At 38.3% G+C, this 21,747-nt stretch overlaps 1 protein-coding gene across 7 annotated transcripts in view; it reads right to left on the bottom strand.

Annotated features, from left to right (window-relative positions):
- LOC109916896 (zinc finger protein 236) overlaps positions 1-21,747 on the bottom strand; it is a 141,063-nt gene that overhangs the window by 98,798 nt on the left and 20,518 nt on the right. For all 7 annotated transcript variants that reach the window (XM_048595669.1, XM_048595670.1, XM_048595674.1 and 4 more), the window contains exons 2-6: positions 13,757-13,914; positions 9,121-9,285; positions 7,084-7,262; positions 5,962-6,089; positions 3,525-3,697 (exon numbers count right to left, since the gene is read on the bottom strand). In XM_048595669.1, the coding sequence (XP_048451626.1) occupies positions 3,525-3,697; positions 5,962-6,089; positions 7,084-7,262; positions 9,121-9,285; positions 13,757-13,914 (803 nt within the window). The remainder of the gene's footprint in view (positions 1-3,524; positions 3,698-5,961; positions 6,090-7,083; positions 7,263-9,120; positions 9,286-13,756; positions 13,915-21,747) is intronic.

The raw sequence follows: 21,747 nt of genomic DNA, 5'->3' as shown, positions 1-21,747 counted from the left end.
GTTCAGCAGAAGTATATTCCAGTGATAAGGAAGAACTGTAGGAAAAGAGATAGTCAACCATGGATGTCTAAGGAAATAAAGGAAAGTATCAGATTGAAAAAAAACACATACAAAAAAGCAAAGAGTAGTGGTAAACTAGTAGACTGGGAAATCTTTAAAGGCCAACAGAAAGCCACTAAAAAAGTTATAAAGAAAAGTAAGATAGATTATGAGAGTAAACTAGCTCAGAATATAAAAAGAGGCAGCAAAAGTTTCTATAAATATGTAAATCGTAAAAGAGTGGCGAAGGTAAACATTGGTCCTTTAGAGGATGAGAAGACCAATTTAATAACTGGGAATGAGGAAATAGCCAAGGCATTAAACAGTTATTTTGTGTCGGTCTTCACAGTGGAAGACACAAATAACATGCCGAAAACTGATGGCAAGAAGGTTATAGCAGGTGAGGACCTAGAAACTATCATTATCACTAAGGAGGCAGTGCTGGGCAAGCTAATGGGGCTAAAGGTAGACAAGTCTCCTGGCCCTGATGAGATGCATCCCAGGGTACTAAAAGAGGTGATGGGGGAAATAGCAAATGCACTAGTAATTATTTACCAAAATTCACTGGACTCTGGGGTGGTTCCCGCAGATTGGAAAATAGCCAATGTGACACCACTGTTTAAAAGAGGAAGTAGACAAAAAGCAGGTAACTATAGGCCAGTTAGCTTAACTTCGGTAGTGGAGAAAATGCTTGAATCTATCATTAAGGAAGAAATAGCAAGACATCTGGATATAAATTGTCCCATTGGGAACACACAGTATGGGTTCATGAAGGGTAAGTCATGTTTAACTAATTTGGTGGAATTCTTTGAGGACATTACTTGCATGGTGGTCAATGGGAAACCTGTGGATGTGGTGTATCTGGATTTCCAGAAGGCATTTGACAAAGTGCCACTAAGATAAAGTTCCACGGTATTACAGGTAATGTATTGGCACGGATAGAGGATTGGTTGACTAGTAGAAAGCAAAGAGTAGGGGTAAATGGGTGTTTTTCTGGTTGGCGGTCAGTGGCTGGTGGTGTGCCTCAGGGATCAGGGTTGAGTCTTTAATTGTTTACAATTTACATAGATGATTTGGAGTTGGGGACTAAGTGGTGTGTCAAAATGTGCAGATGACACTAAGGTGAGTGGTACAGCAAAGTGTGCAGAAGACACTGAAAGTCTGCAGAGAGATATAGATAGTCTAAGTGAGTGGGCAAAGGTCTGGCAGATGGAGTACAATGTTGATAAGTGTGAGGTCATCCATTTTGGTAGGATTAACAGGAAAATAGGCTATGTTTTAAAATTGTAAAAAAATTGCAGCACTCTGCTGTGCAGAGGGACTTGGGTGTCCTTGTGCATGAATCGCCTAAAGTAGGATTGCAGGTGCAGCAGGTAATTAAAAAGGCAAATGGAATTTTGTCTGTCATTGCTAGCGGGATGGAGTTTAAAAACAGGGAGGCTATGCTGCAGCTGTATAGGGTCCCGGTGAGGCCACAACTGGAGTACTGTGTGCAGTTTTGGTCTCCTTACTTGAGAAGGGATATACTAGCACTGGAGGGGGTGCAGAGGAGATTCACTCAGTTGATTCCAGAGTTGAGAGAGTTGGATTATGAGGAGAGACTCAGTAGACTGGGATTATACTCATTGGAATTCAGACGAATGATGGGAGATCTTATAGAAACATATAAGATTATGAAGGGACTAGATAAGGTGGAGGCAGGGAGGTTGTTTCCACTAGCAGGTGAAACTAGGACTAGGGGGCATCGCCTCAAAGTAAAGGGAAGCAGATGTAGGACTGAGGTCAGGAGGAACTTCTTCACCCAAAGGGTTGTGAATCTGTGGAATTCCCTGCCCTGTGAAGCGGTTGAAGCTACCTCACTGAATGTTTTTAAGGCGAGGTTAGATAAATCTTTGAACAGTAAAGGAATTAAGGGTTATGGTGAGCAGGCGGGTAAGTGGAACTGAGTCTCAAAAAGATCAGCCATGATCTTATTAAATGGCGGGGCAGGCTCGAGGGGCCAGATGGCCTACTCCTGCTCCTAGTTCTTATGTAAAAGTGGCATGCTGCCAGGAGACTTTACTTGGAATTCCTCCCCATCTGCATTATCTCCTATAGCACCACAACTAACAACTTGCATTTAAATTGTGTCTTAAATGTAATTACAAGGCACTACATGTGGCAGCCTCAAAGAAAATTTGACACAGAGTCACATAAGCAGATATTAGGCGAGTTGACAAAGGCAGATTTTAACATGGGCCTTACAGGAGGAAAGCAAGGTAGAGAGGGGGAGGGGCTTACAGAATTTCAGAGTTCAGGAGGCAGCTGAAGACAGGTACTAATGATGAATCAGATGCTTAAGAAATCAAAATTAGAAATGGGAAGATATTCAAAGGTTGAGTGAGTGATATAAACTATTGAGAGAGGGAGAGAAAAAGCCACGGAGGGATTTGAAAAGAAGGACGAAAATCTAAAATGAGGCACAGGGGTGAGAGATGAACAAGATCTGATGCGAGGTTTGGATGTTGCCACATTTATGGAGGATAGAACCTGGAAGAGGGGCCTGGGAAACACTGGTATAAACAGTTCAAGAGGCATTAAAGGTTTTCATTCTATGAGACCTCCGCTTTCATTCAATCGATGCCTCCTGTGCATCCTTAGTTCCACCACTTAAATGTTTGCATCCATTTCCCCAATTCTGCAAGCCCCAAGACTTGTTAAAACCAAGTCTGCAGCATTGCTCGATTGTGTTTCAACAAAAAAGACCACCTCACTAAAACTAAAGCAGAAAGAAACTAAATATGACTTCTGAAGTTAAAATTTCAATCTGAGATATGACTTGTCCACTAAGAATACCACTTGTAATCACAACATAGTTGACAGCTGAACAGCTAAAAGGAGCTTTTTAAAAATTGACACAAGTGAAAATGTGCAGTCCCTCAGGTTAGTTCATTACCATTGTTACACATGGGTCCTGATTCAGGCTTCAATGATTGTAGACAGCAGAAAATTGCATGCAAGTGCATGTAAAAGGAAGTCTCAAAACAAGAATCAAAAAAAATTCTGATAGCTTTTGAAAAAGGGCAAAAAGCATCTGAATCAGCAGGGTAGTAACATTGACCATGTTAATTTCGTACCACATTTGGAATGCCTTTTAGTTTTCACTCCAGAATTATACAGCATACATGTTTTAGGATTCTCGGTTAATCATCTAAAACTGAAAGCCATGAAAATAGCTGAAGGTTAAGAAGGCTGGCTGACAAACAAGAAATGAATTAATTGATAATTATCAAAATAGACAAAGAGTGAAGAATTCCAGAAAATACCATACTTTACTGAAACATTAACAGACTGGCTAGTTTGTTTTTTTTTGAAAAGACAAGATGAGGTGCAGTTTTGATTTTGCCAAATAGCTATACTGTAAGAAATTTAAATCACTTCAATTCTGGACGAAGTCATGAAGCCTGGTTGTAACATTTTACTGCCCATTAAGGGAATAACAATACCTCAGTATGAACCCTCTGTATGTGTGCTCGTAGATTGCCTCTCTGTGAAAAAGATGCGGGGCAGAAAAGACAAAAATGGGGTTTTTCGCCTGTATGCTTGATCATGTGGATTTGCAGTGCCCCTTTCTGGTTAAAAGCTTTTCCACAATCACTGCACTTAAATGGTCGTTCACCTAAGTTTCAAAATAAAAATAAAAGCTGGTAAGTGACAAAAAGTCCATACAAAAAGAAAAGTTAAAAAGGCTAATTATCATACAATTTACTGGAAATACTTTTAGCCTAGTTGACTAATATTATGGCAATAACATAACATGCACTAGGGCTAACTTAATGATAATGGCACAAATAATATTGTGTGTTAATACACAGAAGTTTATTCAGGACAGTAAATGCTCAAGGTCTCTCAATTTCCTCCAAATAATCAAAAACTCTGGCAATTGAATAGAAAATAATTAAAACCCCAACTTTAACACAGAATGAAAAGTTAGATTTTAGTTTTGTCAACTGCATTTAGTATAACTTTTAATTGCTTAGCTCAATTTACTGAAGTACACATTCAACAATTAGTTGCATAAATATTATTTTGCATTAGATCACTGAAAATTAGCAATGGAGCAAGGCAAATACCTTTGTGGCAGAAATTAAAGCCCCTGAATGCTTTTTTTACAGAGTATTTTAAGTTGAGCAGTTTATAACATTATGAAGAAAAGGTGGATATCTGCACAATATAAATTTTAACACACCACTGCGTTTCCTATATACACATAGTATTTTCACATTTCCAGTTAACTTTCAGCCCACCCTTCCACTTTCACAATTCTAGTTCTATCACATCATAAGCTATTTTTAATTTTAAAATATCCATTTACTTACAGTATACTTAAGATGATTCACATATATCCATTTATTTAAAATACACAAATTGATCTCCCATGGACCTGTTTTCAAGGTTTTACTTAAAAAATCCCTCATCTTTCCTATCACTGATTTACAGGTCATCTCCCACTCTTAACATCGGAACAGTCCATCGTCTTTTAGCCTTTTAGACTTAGTCTGCTGTCAATGATATCACAGTTGATCTATGGCTAAACTTCCTAAATCTCCCATTGCCCCGTGTTCCTTGACCTTGCTTAACAACTGTCTATCAGTCTCAGATATAAATTTAAACAAACTACCTACTTTTAACTGCCACTTGCACAGGTTCCAAACTTTTTGCACCTACGTGTGTATAAGTGCTTCCTAATTTGGCCTCTACAAGATTTGGTCCTAAATTTTAGGCTATGTCCTTTTGTCACAAACTTGCCTAGATTCCTTTCTTTTGAATTTTCATTCACGACAGGGTTTCTTTATCAAGGAGAGAGCCAGACTATGCAGCATGCGTGAGGGCTACTGCACTGTGAATCAGAGAAAAACTGGGTGCTGGGATGAGGAGTCGAGTGGGCTGGAGTCAGTCCGGTTCGTGGGGCTATGAGGCAGCACAGATCTAGGAGTTGGTCTCCAATAAATACGCAGCTTAATGTATCTGAAGTGTTGGCATTAGTTAACAATAAGGCATCCATGTATTTAGCTGCAACATAAAACTGCAAAAGACAGATGCTTTGATCAAAAGGACCGAAAGGTGGGATGAAAAAAAAAGGCATCATTCTGGGAAACACAGTACTTCAGGTCTGGAAAGGATGGGACCTGTGAAAGAAGAAGGGGAATTAAGTCAGGGTAGATGGTGGTTTGACCTGGAAACAAGCAGCAAAGCTGATAGATAAGCCGGAAGCAATCTTTCAGAGAAGAAACAGGGTACAGATGTTTTCACCTCTGGTGGAGGAGACCAAATCTAAAAGATCTATAAATATTGGACAAACGCTAATAAATCTGAATGGGAAATCAGGAGAAATTCTGATAACCCAGAGTGTTGAGAATGTGAAAAGTGTTATTACATGTGAGGCAAAGAGGATAAATATATTTAAGGAGAAGCCAGATGATTAAAAGAGAGAGAAATGAACAGATGTTTAAGCTAGTACGATTAAAAGAAATTGGAGAAGGTTTATGTGAAGCATATGACCAATGACATGGTCTTTGTCTATGCTAGATGTTCCATATACTAAAGGAAACACATTTATGGTCATTTGGCAACTATGGGCATTCAATACAAAAGCTGCAAATAATCCCTTACTATTTTTTTTAAGAATAGTTATCCAATAGTAATTCAGATTTTGAAATTTTTGAAGAGCCTCGTTAATGCTTTAAAACAGCTACTATTTGCATTAAGAAAGGACTAACATTTCATAGACACAAACTGAGGACCATGTATAACCCATTCTTAAAAAACAACTTTCTTTTCTTACCGTGCAAATAAAATTCATGAAAAATCAATTACAATACAAATGATCTGAGTAAAAGATATTTCAATAAACAGATTTAAATTAGCAACAGTACACCTCACCTGTATGTATTCTGATGTGTCGAATTAACTGACTGGGCTTTTGAAATGTTTTTCCACAATGTTCACAACGATGAGAGAAGCCTGATCTATCAACATGTCGCTTATACTGTTTGGTACACAACGATGATCTGACAATTAAAGGGTGCAAAAATTGATTTATAGCACTCTGAAGCTTGTGAAACATTTTATAGAGAAACAATATTCAGCATTCACCACCTATGTTATATTCCTAAGCAATTACATGTCAACAGCATTTTTAAAATATATTTTAGTTCCCAGTCCTGCAAGAATTCAAATTTGAAATTTCTCATACTCATGCAACATCCAAGGCTCTATAATTTCTCTCCATGAAACTGTCCCACCTAGCTCTTCTTTCAAAGCGTTCCTTAAAACCTGTTTCTCTGACCAAGCTTTTGGTTACTTATATAGCTTGGTATCAATTTTTGACTGATTAATGCTCACACAGCAACATGGAGAATGTTTTACTCGATTAAAAGCTATTATATAGAAGCAATTTGTTGCTGTATAAAGAGGTTAGAAATATCAACAACACAGCAGTTAGTTCTCGATCATCTCCCTTTTCTTGTTTTGTTTAAGACTATAGGCACAACACAAATAAGAAACACTTGACAGTGAAGAATCACGTGTCTTAAAGATTTGATCAATTTCCTCAACTGCAACAAAAGAAGATCCAGGCCAGATCTCTTTCGGGTATGCAATCTACTCTGCTAAATGTTTCCTTCTGCACCTTGCTCACCGTGATGCTCAGTACCCAGTTGATAAGACCAGTCAATCAACTTTGAGTTTTGACTTACTAGCCCAGCATTGTCAATTAATGCAATTTTAATGCTAGCATTGTATATTGTAAGACTCTCCGAAACTTAAAGATAGATGCAGGATGAGGGCTTGGAATCATGGATTGGAATGATGGCATTGGTATAAACAAGGAGCCCCTTTTCCCTCCCACCTCACATTAGCTATTTTCCAGTAAATCAATAGTTTCAATAAGCATTTGGATACTTCTGTACCACATCACTTCAATGCAATTCACTTGAGTTTGTGGATCATTGCCAGAAATCCACACTGACTAAACAATGCATTTTGTTTCAAAACCTTACATACCTAACCCTGTAGTGTGATTTCATATGTTCTCGTAGCTGGGACAGCCTTTCAAATTCCTTAGTGCAAATCTTGCAGTTGTGTACTCTGTTTCCATTTAGTTCCTGCCTGTGTTCCTCCAAGTGCCTGCTAAGTTGGCTCTGCAGGGTAAATTCATCTCCGCACTCTGTACAGATCAGGTTCTACAACGGGAGAGAATTAAGTCAAACCATTAGAAGCCATATCAATATCTGCACATCAAAAGTTATTATTGAGCTTTGCAACCTTGAATAAATTCACAATGTTGGCCAGGTAATTGGTAAAATTTACGATTCTGCCATAAAGCTAAATTGTTTCTAAAAAATATTTATTCTCGCAAATCCTTCCAATTCTCCATAATTAGCATGCCGATAAACTGAACAGGCCACTGCAGTTCTATAATCAATTACTCTCTGCCAAGATCTAAATCACTGGAAATAATTGTGTGACAACAATCAAACATTGCAGAGTCTTAATTGGACCTTAGATAACCCAAGACTACATACAGACTATAAAAAATATTAAACAAAAACAGAAGTTGCTGGAAAAGCTCAGCAGGTGTGGCAGCATCTGTGAAGAGAAATCAAAATTTAACATTTCAGGTCCAGTGACCTTTTGTCAGAACTGATGGTAGCTAGGAAAATGTCAGTTTACGTGCAGAAGATCGTGTGGGGGAGGGTGTAAGGAGTAAATGATAGGTGGGGATACAGGCCAAAGAGAGAGAACAGTTGGACAAAGGAATGGGTAATGATTTGGCTGGGAGAGTGAATAGCTGTTAATGGGGAATATTAGTGGTTAATAATAGGTAGTGTGCAATGGCAGGCAATGTGATAACAAGGCCAGGTGTGTGGAGTAGAGGATTAGGACATGGGAGAGTTCGGGCCCTCGATTATTGAACTCAATACTGAGTCCAGAGGGCTGCAGGGTCCCCAAATGGAAAATGAGGTGTACTTCTTCTAGCTTGTGCTGGGCTTCGCTGGAACACTGCAGCAGGCCTGAGACAGAGATGTTGGCCAGGGAACAGGATAGTGTGTTAAAGTGGCAGGCAAATGGAAGCTCAGGGTCTTTTCGCAGGCAGAATGTACATAGTCTGCGGTGGTCACCCAGTCAACGCTTCGTTTCTCCAATGTAGAGGGGATCACATTGCAAGAACTGAATGCAGTAGACTAGATTGTGAGAAGTGCAGGTAAAGTGCTGCTTCACCCCCTTCCGCCACTCTGTCTTACGCATATAAACCGACATTTTCCTAGATACCATTAGTTCTGAGGAAGGGTCACCAGATTTGAAATGTTAAACTTTTACTTCTCTTCATAGATGCTGTCAGAACTGCTGAGCTTTTCCAGCAAATTCTGTTTTTGCTTCTGATTTACAGCATCCAGATTTTTTAAAATCGGTTTTTATTTAATAAAAAATGTTAATTGATTAACCGAACATATGCATTATATATATGTAGTGAGACAGAAAGAGAGAGAGAGAGAGATACTATAAATTTCCGGCACTCCCGCAATAAGTTTATCAACTATTGAAAATAATAAATTGTACAATAATGTCTTGCTCACAAACATGTCGCACTTTTGATGCGCAACAACCTTAAAATGCTGGTGCTTGAAAGGAGCCTGCAATGGTAAGCATATTTAAATATAAAAGATTCTCTGAACAAACAGGAGCTACTCTCTTAAGATGCACATCACATGGTATAACTTCCTTGTCCTTACAAAATGAAAAATCATTCAATTTACCATAAGCAACACTATATAAGATCATAATCCTGTATAAGGTTTGGTCAATTAGTATTTTTTTGAAACATTCAACATTTAATTTTTTTGTCAGTTTCAAAACTTAAGAACTCAATAAATTTAGGTTCACATCTTTTCAGCAAATTATTGCATTCTAGTTTGTTTGAACAGCATTTTCTAGTTATTTATCATCATTTTTTGGCACACAGAAGGTAAAGAAATAGGTTCCATTTTAGATCTGACTAGGTATAAAAGTTCAAGTAGATTACAGATAGTAAACACGTACTTCCTCTTTTTCATGGAGCATGATGTGAGCTTTAAGGCTGGCCACACGGGAGAACTTCTTGTTGCAGACAGGACAAGTCGGGTCAATTGCATTGTGAGTGGCTTTGTGCAATATGAGATTAATCTCCATATTAAAGGATGTTGAGCATTGGTCACACCGGTAAGGCTGCATTATACAGACAAAGTAAAAATGTAATGAGTTTCAAAGTTTTAAAAACGTAAGTGACTTTTCCTAGTTAACACAGAGCCATTCTATATCAAACACTGCAAACATTTACAGCTTTTCAAATATATTACCTTGGATATGAATGGTATTTTGACTGTGAATAGTCAGCAATCAACAGTTCTTTGCATTTATTTGTAGTGCTGCCAAATGTGGGCTTTTAGTTTAAGTGAACTGGAGTATAACAGTAAGAAAGTCTTGCTGCAACTCTATAAGGTGCTGGTGAGACCACATCTGTGAGCAGTTTTGGACCCCGTATTGAAGTAAAGATATTATTTCATTGGAGGTCATTCAGAGAAGGTTTACTAGGATCCTCCCTGGTATGGAGAGCCTGACTTATGAGCAAAGGTTGAACAGGTTTAGACTCTGCTCATTGGAACTGAAAAGAATGAGAGGTGATCTCTTGGAGACATACAGGTTTCTGAAGGTGCTTGACAGGGTAAATGCTGAAAAGATGTTACACCCTTCATGGAAGGGTCTAGGACCAGAGTGCATAGCCTCAGGACAAAGGAATGTCAATTTAAGACTGAGAGGAGGACAAATTTCTTCTCTGGAGGTTTGAGTGTCTTTGGAATTCCTTGCCTCAGAGAGCCATGGGAGACAGAGTCTTTGCATATATTTAAGAGTGAGATAGTTAGATTCTTGATCAATAAGGGAATCTAGGGTTACAGAGAAAGAACAGAAAAGTGGATGCGAGGAATATTGGATCAGCCATGATTCTATTGAATGTGGGTACAGGCTCAAAAGGACTGAATGCCGACTCCTCTTCCTATTTCTTATGGTCTTATGCATATGAATAGCGCAGGGACAGAGGAACAGGAGTATGTCATTCAGCCCCTTAGACCTATTGTACGATTCTATCAAGTCACGTTCAGTGCCTTGACTCAATGAATCTTCATCTTTGGATACCCTTATTGATACTGAAAATAATATTTTATATTGCTGATAGTAAATTTATCAATTTGGCTAGCAAAAGAATTTCAAACATTTAATTTTTTTTAAGGCAAAATAAAAACAATAACTTAGCATTCACATTACTATGCAAAGAAGTGAAACAGATTGTTGTTGTAAGCTGAATTCCATTTTTGGTACTACTACATTTGGCCCAGTGAAACGGAATTATCACTGCAGTGGTCTTAGACGGTTGAAGGAAAGTAGATGCCGTGGGATCTTTGAAGCACACTCTTGCAGCTAAGACTTGGAAAAGGTATCAGGCCACTTAGCTGCAGGTATTTCAGGCATGAGAGAAGAAAACTTCATTTGTCCTTGCCCAATATGAAGATAAAGCATGCTTCTAGTCAGATACACTGTCTATTCACCATTCTGCAACTTACAAGGTTGTGTAGCATCTGCAAGCAGCAGGTACAATTTCCAGGCCTGGCTTTTATTTTTGCACCTTCTCGCATAAGTACAGGTAAGACGATTTAAAATTTCAAAATTGAGTATGTAACATTAAATTATACAATGAAGCTTTATAATTAACACTATTTTTTAACATAACAACGTATGAAAGCATGGAATGACACAAAGACTATTCAGGTACCCAGTTCACTTACTGCAGATATCACATGTGATCTACCCAGTCATGCAACTGTCACTCAGCTATTCAATCTTCCAATGGAATGCTTTTTGGTCTCTAACAGATATTATATATTCCTACATCTTCAGAATGGAAAACTGGCAAGCCCAGTTCACTAAAATTCACCACAGTAACTATCACATCGCACACGAGATTTTTTGGAGTTAATCAAAGATCAACTGTATTTGAAGATTTATCAGCTGTTAGTCCCATGTACCAACTAACCTTTGGAGAAAAAAACTGTTCTAATCTCTTGTCTCACTGGATGTCAGAAAGACAACCTAATTAGGCGCGGTAGAGGTGTCTCTGAACACCACTACCTTCCCACCTCCAGCTCGACCATCCTGTCCCACAACCGGGCCCCTTAAGTCGTCAATTAATGACGAATTCATGACCACTTAAGGGCCTATTGTCACCTTGGCTACAATTATCTCAGCTCCAGGACAAATGGAAGGTTATGAAAAAAGGACATGCTGGAGTAACTCAGTAGGTCTGGCAATATCTGTGGGGAGACAGAGAGAGAGAGAGAGAGAGAGACACACACACACACACACACACACACACAGACATAAATAACATTTCAAATTTAATATGACTTCTTTTGAACAGTTATGATCAAACTTATACCATTTTCCAGGGACGGGTCCCACTAAAGCCCTATCGAGAGCCACTGTGTAAATTCAGCAGTTATTTTTTAGTCTTTGTGCGGTGTTAGAATGATGGTATCTGTTGAGCCAAATTACCAATTAAAATTTACATTTGAAATTGAAATTTACTTTGTGGATAGAAGGATGTAAACCAACTCTCCCCTCAGATATGGCTTTGGTTTTTTGTATTACAAATGTTATATCTTCCTCCTGTCAATTTTCTCTCCTGATATTTTTTTCCTGGATTTATTTTGTATTAATTGTATAATGAAGTGCAAGTTACTATCCAGTGCTTCAACAAATAGCATGTATGCGTGTGTAAAAGTCAAATATTTGAGAACTTTTTTCAACCAAAGTTAATAAGGTTGACTTTTACACAAGTAATGTTTTTTAAGGGATTGACATACATGGTTGATTCAGACCCAAAGACCATCTCACTACGACAAAGGTTCTAAACTCTAAAGAGTTCATATTAATTCTCCAAACATTTATTTTATAACAGTAAACTACATTCTTTTTAATCCTACACAATGCAAATATATAGCATAATGAATTAACTACAAGATTCCACTGTGCAATCCTTCAAGATCACTCCAATCGCTATCTGAACCACCAAACAACTTGCCCCAATAGCCAATTGTATAACGTATTCATCTTCCTCCTATTCATCATTATCACTGGCAATACTGGTAATTTCTGTCATCATTTCACAATTCTTCATCCTCAGCACCATCCATCACATTTGATATTCCACATTTTAGATCAAGTTCATTCCACAGGTATGTGGCCCACTGTCAAAACATTACCAGTGAGGGTGCTCGCAAGTGAATGTTTTTTCACCTTCCAACACCCAATTATTTCAAAACTTCTAGATACTGTCCTCAAGAAGTTTATTTATCGATACATCCAAGGACTAAATAACACTCATGTGATGATGGGAATAACCATCATATCGATGCTGCTGATCTCACATCACGTATTACATTACTAACATGGTGGGATTTGAACATGTACCGGATGAACAAACTTTGTACTTTGGTCATCTTCATGGTATCAAATTCGACACTTCTTCAAACTATTTCTTGCAACCACTTTCAGGCATCCAGCCTCTATCACGAACACAGATGACAACACCAATCTGAAGCTCTTCTATGGGGAAAGCTTTGGACTTGAAGATCACCATCAGCTTTAAACTTATGCCATCCACCATGCAAGATGGGACCTGTACGAACTGAGTATTTTAGTGATTAATTGTCTTAAAATGACTTTTTTTTTCCAGCAAACTCGGTAACATGCTTACTGGCATGTTGAATATGTTGCTTCCATATTTCCAATGCAGGCCAATTGATATGCTTTATTTTCTTGATGTTAAATGACATAATGGTGGAATTTGATGATTTCATTTTTGCGTTCAGGTGGCAAACATTGTGAAATTATCATTTACTGAAGGAGTATTAAATCACACCTTTTCATGAGCCTGTGCACTACCTGGCATTAGACTTGAATTTTGAAATACAATCTTTCTCCGTTTCTCAGAGCATAAACTACGGCGGCTCCACAACTACACGATCATTTTACTAACGTTCATTAATCCATGCTGCCATTTTTCTCTGCAGTTTAAAATGGGGCTGTGTACTTGTTATTCTTTCTTGAAGGTATCGTGATACATCTTGTGGTACACATTGGTCTTCTCAGTTATTTAGGCAATTATAACTAGACTTGGCACAAGAAAAATCCAGAAGTTTTCTGCATGGGCCTTTAAATTAATGAACTGATATAATTACCACTAAGTAATCAATAACCACACTAAGATTTGATCCACAAAAACAACTTGAACTGCCTTCCACCACTTTTGCTGGACAGCTCAACTGGGTAAAGGTAGATTGATCTTGACTGCACTGCCGTTTTTAGTTCAAAAGCCTGCCAACTCTCTACACATGTAACCCTAGACATAATAACTACGATATATTTTATATTCATTCATCTATATGTTAACCTTGTGTAAAAGCCAATGGATGCAATGACTTATGGCCTGAAAGAATATAAATTTTCATGTACCCGACATAAAAATTCATTTTGTCTTGAGTATGTGACATTGAGACTTTTTAAAAATTATTTGTAAGAAATGTTGCTACATTTATTTGAGGATTTTTGAAGCCTTCGAAAGTACAGAAAGAAGGCTGCTTACCTTGTCATTTTCCTCATGCTCTCGGATATGGCGTTGCAATTGATTATATTTGGGAAACGTTTGGAAACAAACATCGCATTTATGAGCACCATGGTATTGAGATTCCTGGGGCTCAAGAAACCCATTTGCATTGTCTGCATTCAGCTGCAGTAAATTATCTGTCGAAGTAAAGCAAAAAAGTGTGACAAGATGCAACCTTTGTGCTGCATGTATATAAATATATGCAAATATATAATATACTCATGTAATATGCTTATTTGATGTAATGGTCATTAATATGGAAAAGTCATAAGCTAAAGGACTGTTCAGGCTGAAGATTTGTCCTCATGGAGGTATGCTCAAACTTACTGGGCAAGCTCTATACCTAAGCCACTTTTCAAACTATAAAGGAAGCCATTTCTCCCATCATTCATTTTGACCTATTTTTCTCTCCTTCCTTCCCCCTCTCTCGAAACCATTAAATCGCTCTAGAGCCCACATCCATTCAAAAACCCTAAACATTAATGTAAATAAGCTACCACACCTCAGGACGTTTTGGGTAATGCCAACGACAAGCACCAATGTTATCTAGCCCGACTTCTGCAAGTGCATTTTCAGAAAGAAGGGAGAGGATGGTGAAGCAGTGACTGAGACCCACCTACAATGGCTTAGCAAAGGTAACCAAGAAAAGCTAACAAAAGTGGAGGACTTATCTAATCTGGTTCGTTTAGCCAACGAACCACTGTTTGGCTTTCAAACTTCACTGGTCTTGGCTTGCTCATTAAGATACGACTGAAAAGGATTAATGATTATGCTTTCATGGTCATACAAAAATCACTTATAAATGTGATATAAACATAAAACTGAAACAAGGGTAAAATACAGATCCCATCTGTCAATCTGATGGTTTTGATTACTTTACGGTGCACTCGGCATTGGGGTGTTTTAATAACTAAATTGATGACAAAACAAAGAAATCCATTTTACAATTAAATGCAACTTAGATTTTACCCAATGATTAGAGATTGTACAACAAACATTTATAAAAATATAAAAATACACATTACAATGTGGAGACAGATCATTTGGTCCAACTAATCTAGGCCATGGATGAGTCAACACTTTCCATTATAAGCTTCATTTTCATGCTACTGCCTCTATATTTCACTTGTTTAGGCTGAATCAAAGTACATGAAAGCATGGCATCCTGCTTAACTCAAACTCTGACATCCTCAATCATGCTTTTGTTACTTCTACCCTCTGTTTCGTCAATGTCTTCCCTTGATGATCTACAATCCTTCATGCTTCATTAACTCTTAGTTCAGGGTAAATTAAACTTTCCATGGCCCATTCCTCATCCATCACCACCATCCACACTAACACACATGATCTCATCCTCCCACTTCAAATCCTTCCATTGCTTCATTTCACCATAGCTCTGCAATTTCTTTCAGCCCTCTATCCACTCCAGCGTGCCATGCTCTTCACAGTATAGCCTTTGTGTATTACTGATTTTCATGAAATAAAGACATATTTATAAAGAATCTTTCACACTCCAGGAATCCCAAACAGGCTTTCAGTCAGTTAAAGTACTTTTAATGTGTTGATCACCTGTAATGTAGAAAATTCAGCAGCCAAATGCATAACACAAACTCCTACCAATAGCAATTAAACAAACAAATAAATCATCTGCTTCAGGCACTGGTCAAGGGAAGATCTTCCTGAATTGTGTCATGGGATGTTTTAAGTTCATCAGTGACAGCAAACAGGATCTCAATTAGATACCTCATCCAAAAGACAACTCTGACAGAGCAACACAATGTCAACTTAGATTTTATGTTCAAGACTCCAAGTGTAAATCCAAAACCTTCTGACTCAGCCACAAGTGTAAATAAGCCAAAGGTGAAACCATCATCAAACCATCAGCTGCAGAACCTTCAGCTGTCTTAGTCATACTGTAACTTTTGCTGTTTATCCTTCCATTTCTCTACTTCTCTCTTTCTCTTTAATAAGTTTATTTTCAAGCCTACCTTTGAAGCCAAGCCTTTGATCACCCATGCTAATTCCTCCCCTATGACTTAGCAGCTGTTGCCTTTATCTTTTATTTCCTTTCCCCTCTGCAAAACACGTGGGCACACATTTTCAGGAAAAAGCTATTATATGCATACAAGTTACTGCATTGAGAAATATCACATAAAATTAGAACAAAATTTAATGAAGTGTTTCACATTTGTCTAAAAATAGAAGTTCACATAAATTCCAGCTCATTTAAACTGAGAAGACAAAACAAAAAGTTGATACAATTAATTTCCCTAGAACTTACTTGAAAATTTAGGAAAATTTCAAGTAACTAAGGTAACATGGCACTGTTCCAAGCATAAGCTCTTCACAGAATCACGGTAGGTGAGGCGAGGCAACTGTTAGATTTGTTCCAAGTCTCAAAGACAAGACAACAAAACACAGCGATGGTCTCTGACGTATCCGTATTTTCAAAAATAATCCAACATCCAATTCAAGGACTACACTAAAAATAACTTCAATGAGTGATTTTTAGAACACTGAAGTAAAAGGTACAAGCAGGTTTTAAATACACGATGACGAACCCTTAATCAAACTGCAGATTCCTTTTTCTTAAATCATAGAATTATAGAATCTCTACAGTGTGGAAACAAGCCATTCAGCCCAAACCAACCCTCCAAAGAGCATCCAACCCATACCCCCCTTATCCCTGTAATCCTGCATTTCCCATTGCCAATCCACCTAACCTGCGCATCTTTGGACTGTGGGAAGGAAACCACAGCACCCAGACGAAACCCAAGCAGGCACGAGGAAAATGTGCAAACTCCACACAGTCACCTGAGACTGGAATCAAATCCAGGTCCTGGTGCTGTGAGGTAGCAGTGCTAACCACTTAGCAATTGTACCTCCCCTTTTGTGAAAGGGAAGTACTGAATTAGATTAAAAGCATGCCTGATCTAATATTTTCTGATCATTAAATAAGCCAACACTGTTAAGTTTGCATTCCATCCTAGCGAATTTCGATAAGATACTGTTTCCTCAGACTTGAGAGTCTACATTTTTCCAGTTCTCAATCTTGACATAATTCTCATATTTTAGCCCCATCTTTAGGAGACATACTTACTTAATTTGTTTCTTTTTGCAATACAAAAATGCTGCATAGACTACATAGCTCAAAACAAAACCGTTGTCCTTGAAAAGCTATTTAATGCTCCCAAAATAAAGAAGAACTTTAGTCACTTGTGAAAATTAATTCTGAATGCACTATTGGAAATTTATAGAAACAGTTTCTGGCACTATAAGCCATGTTTACAAAATATTAATAACTCAATGGACATGACTTGAAAGAATTTTAATGTAACCCAGAACTGCATATTGAATTGATATCTCGGTTGTGCAAGTCAGAGGAACAAATCTACAAGGAAATTACACACAGACAAAAGCACTATGGTGGTAGATTTTAATTATCTTAATATGGACTGAAATAGTAACAGAGTCATCGGCAGAGCGGGAAACAAATTTCTTAAGTGTACCCAGGAGAATTTTCTACATCTGACCATTTCAAGTTCAACAGGTGAGGAGTTATTGCTGGATCTCATTCTGGGGAATGAGATGCGATAAGTGGATTAAGCATCAGACAGGTAACATTTAGGGAACAGTGTTCATAGTATCTTATGGCTTAGGATGGCAATGAGAAAGGACAAGGAGCGATGAAAATTGTTGGCAGAAGCCCATTTCAAAAAGACAAGAATTAATCTGACCCAAGTAAACTAGAATCAAATATTAATAGAAAAACTGTGAAGGAACAATTTAAAAAGCAGATATTTTGATTATAGTCAAGGTATATTTGTACAAGGGAGGCCAAACTAATCACAGAGCCATTACAGCGCAACAAGACACTTTTGTCTACATTGGTTCTCCAAGTGAATAATGCACCTAGTGTCATTACCCTACCTTTCCCACATAACCCTGCATTTCTTCCTTTTCAGATAATAATCTAATTCGATTGTGAAAGCCTTGATTGATCCTGCCTCCCACACATTCGAGCAGTGCTTTCAAGTCCAGAGTGATCCCTGTGTAAGGAGGTTTCTCATATTTCCATTGCTACTTTTGTCAATTACCTTGAACCTATGCCTCTTGTTCTGAATTCTTCCACCACTGGGAACGAAGTCTCCCCATCGTCTCTGACAAGACCTGTCATGATTTTGAATATCTCATCCAATTTCCTCTAACCTTTTCTTCTCCAAGAAAAACAGTCCCAACTTTTCCAGTTGCTTCTTCAATCTGTGCAAAGTTGTTCATCTCTAGAGCCATTTTTAATGAATTATGACACCAGAACATACAATCTTATGGAGTCCATCACAGGCTCCATGGTGTCCTGAATGATTCAGGTGTTTTTTAAATCAAACTTTCACATGAACTTTCATTATGTGATAATAACTCAATGACATCTAATGTTAATATGAAAGCAAAATATGCAATGTTGGATATTCAAAATAAAAAAACATGCTGGAAACACTCAGGAAACATCTGTAAAAACAGAGTTAATGCTTCAGGCTTTCCACTTTTCAGAAATGTGCATTCTAACAAAAGGTGAACAACTTCAAACATTAACACTGTTTCTTCACAGATCCTGAGAATATGCAGCCTCCTCTGTTCCTATATACGTCATACTCAGCACAATAAGTTTCCATTGAAAGCAAAGTCAATAACGAGTGGGTGGTTAGATGGCATCTGATTCTTACCCCCTTGTCATCTTGTAGGTGAGAAAGTCTAAGAATAGGTGGGGCAATTTCAGGCCAAGCATGTCAGTCAAATTTAAAAGCACAAGATATAAGTTTAGCTAGAGCTCCCTGGATCAACCAGATTAAATACAGAAAGTTTAAAGGCAAAGAGAGGGAATAACTGAGAGAGAGCATAGAAGACTGACAGACAACATAAAATGAGAATCCAAAAGTTTTCGAAAGGCATATAAGCAGTAAGAGAGTAGTAAAAGGCAGATTAGGGACCATAAATGTTATCCGAATGTGGAGTGCATGGTTAAGGTACTAAACAAGTATTTTGCATCGGTTTTGTCAAGGAAGCTGCTTCCAAAATCAAAGACGCATTTAAAGTGAAGCATATGAGGGAGAAGGGCTGATGGCTACAATGACAGATTTAGATAAGGAAAGATGAGACGAGGGTTGAGTAAATCATAGATGTTGCATGAACTGTTGTGCTTTTTTCCATACAGTGCAAAATGTGTCCTTGGGGGAAAGAGTGTTTGCTAGTGCTGTCAGCCAGGGTTTAAACTGGAATGGCGGGGACAGGAACCCTAGTAGGGAGACAAAGGAGGGAAAACAAACAAAGATAGAAATAAACACAAAGGTAAGAAGCAAAAGTGAGAGGCAGAAAAAATAAGAGCAAAAGACAAAGCTAAAGTGACATGCAAGGTTACAAAAACAAGTCTAAAGGCTATGTGACTTAATGGATGGAGCATTTACAATAAGGTAGATGAATAAACAGCACAGACAGACAGGAAAGCTTATGATACAGTTGCGATTGCCAAGACATGGCTGCAGGGTTACCAAGGATAGGAAGTGAACATCAACGGATATTAATTATTTAGGAAGGACAGACAAAAAGGGAAAGGGAGTGGGGTACAATTGTTAGTAAAGGACCTCAAAGCAATAGAAAGGAAGGATATTTACTCAGAAAATGATGATGCAGAATCTGTTTGGGTGGGAGTAAGAAACACTGAGTGGCATAAAACATTGTTGGGGTCATCTATAGGTCCCCAAACAGTTGTGGAGACACAAGAGAAAAAATAAATCAGAGATGCATGCAATGAGGATATAACTGTAATCATTGTTACTTGATCAAAGTCAACTATCTTGTTCTACAGGAACCATGGGGAATAGCAACCATAATATGACAGAATTCTTCATTATGAAGTAGTAGGATCCTGAATCTAGGGTCCCAAATCTAAATAAAGGGAACGAGGGTGGTATGCGGCTTGAATTGGCAAGGAACCTTACTAAAAAGTGTTAAGTGATAAGCAATGGTTCACATGTGAAAAAACACATGCAAGAATTACAACAATCATTCATTCCTGAATGCACAGAAATAAGAGAGGAAAGGTGGCTCAACCATGGCTTACAAAAGAAACTGGGGATAGCATTAGATCCAAACAGCAGACACATAAAATCAGCAGAAAATTGCAGGAAGTATAGAAAAAGATCATTAAATATTCTATAAATACAAGAAGAGAAAAAGATTAGTAAAGATAAATGCAGGCCACTCATAGCTGGAGGAAGTAAAATGGGGAACAAAAAGACATGGCAGAACAATTGAATAAATACTATAGTTCTGATTTCACAGAAGAGGACATAAATAACCTCTCAAAAGTGTTAGCGAACAGTGAGTTTACTGAAAGGGCAGATTTGGAGGAAATCAGTATTAACAAGAAAGCGATGCTGGGGAAATTAACAGGGTTCAAGATCAACAAATCACCAGGACCTAATAATCTACATTTCAGATTACTAAAGGAAATGACTCTGAAATACTGAATGCATCTGTCTTACAAAATTCTATAGACTGGAGCAGTTCCTACAGATTTTTGGGTGTGTGTGTGTGTGTGTGAAATGTAGACTCACCATTTATAAAAGGAGGGAGAAAAAAAAGAGTTACAAATACAGACCAGTTAGCTGAACATTAGTAGGGAGAAAGTGCCTGAGTCTATAATAAAAGACGTAATAACAAAACATTTGGAAAGCATTAATGGGACTGGACAAAGCCAGCAAGGGTTTACGAATGGCAAATCATGCTTAATAAACCTTTTGGCGTGTTGGATAATGTAACTAGTAGAATGGTAAAAAACAGTGGATGTGCTTTATTAGAATTTTCCTCATAAGAGGTTATTGGCACAGAAAATGTATGTGGTATGGATCTAAAAATATTTTTAAGATGCACTCATGGGATGTGAACATCGCTGGCAGGGCCAGTATTGATTGCCTATTCCTAACTGCCCATGAGAAGGTGGTGGTGAGCTGCATTTTTGAACCAATACAGTCCACGAGCTCTGGTTGACCCACAATACCCATGGGTGGGAATTCCAGGATTTTGACCCAGCGACAGTGAAGGAACAGCAATAAATTTCCTAGTCAGCATGGTGAGTGGCCTGGAGGGGAACTTGCAGGTGGTGATGTTCTGCAATTCTGATGTATCTGCTGCAATTGTCCCTCTAGATGGAAGTGGTCACGCATTTGGAAGATGTTGTCTAAGTATCTTTGGTGAATTTCTGCAGTGCACCTTGTAGATATTACACACTGCTGCTATTGAGTGTCAGTGGTGGATGCTTGTAGACATGGTGCCAGTCAAGCGGATTGCTTTTCCCTGGATGGTCAGAGCTGAACAGCATGGAAACAGACCCTTCAGTCCAATTCGCCCATGCCAACCAGATATCCTAAATTAATATAGTTTCATTTGCCAGCATTTGGCCCATATACACCTAAATCCTTCCTATTCATATACCCATCCAGATGCCTTTTAAATGTTGTAATTGTACCAGCCTCCACCACTTCCTCTGGCAGCTCATTCCATACACACACACCCTCTGCGTGAAAAAGTTGCCTCTCAGGTCCCTTTCAAATCTTTCCCCTCTCACCTTGAACCTATGCCCTCTAGTTTTAGACTCTGGGAAAAAGTCCTTAGCTAGTCAACCTATCCATGCCCTCATGATTCTGTAAAGTCACCCCTCAGCCTCCGACACTCCAGGGAAAATAGCCCCAGCCTAGTCGGCCTCTCCCTATTGCTCAAATGCTCTAACCCTGGCAACATCCTTGTGGATCTTTTCTGAATCCTTTCAAGGTTCACAAATTCCTCCCTATAGCAGGGAGACCAGAAGTGAACCCAGTATTCCAAAAGTGGCCTAATCAGTGTCTAGCTTCTTCAGTGTTGTTGAAGCTGCACTTATCCCAGGAAGTGGGGAGTATTCCATCACACTCCTGACTTGT

The sequence above is a fragment of the Rhincodon typus genome, chromosome 4 (assembly GCF_021869965.1).
Source record: "Rhincodon typus isolate 14 chromosome 4, sRhiTyp1.1, whole genome shotgun sequence".
NCBI lineage: Eukaryota > Metazoa > Chordata > Chondrichthyes > Orectolobiformes > Rhincodontidae > Rhincodon > Rhincodon typus.
The sequence above is the reverse complement of the archived record's forward strand: the minus strand, read 5'-3'. Positions and strand labels throughout refer to the sequence as shown.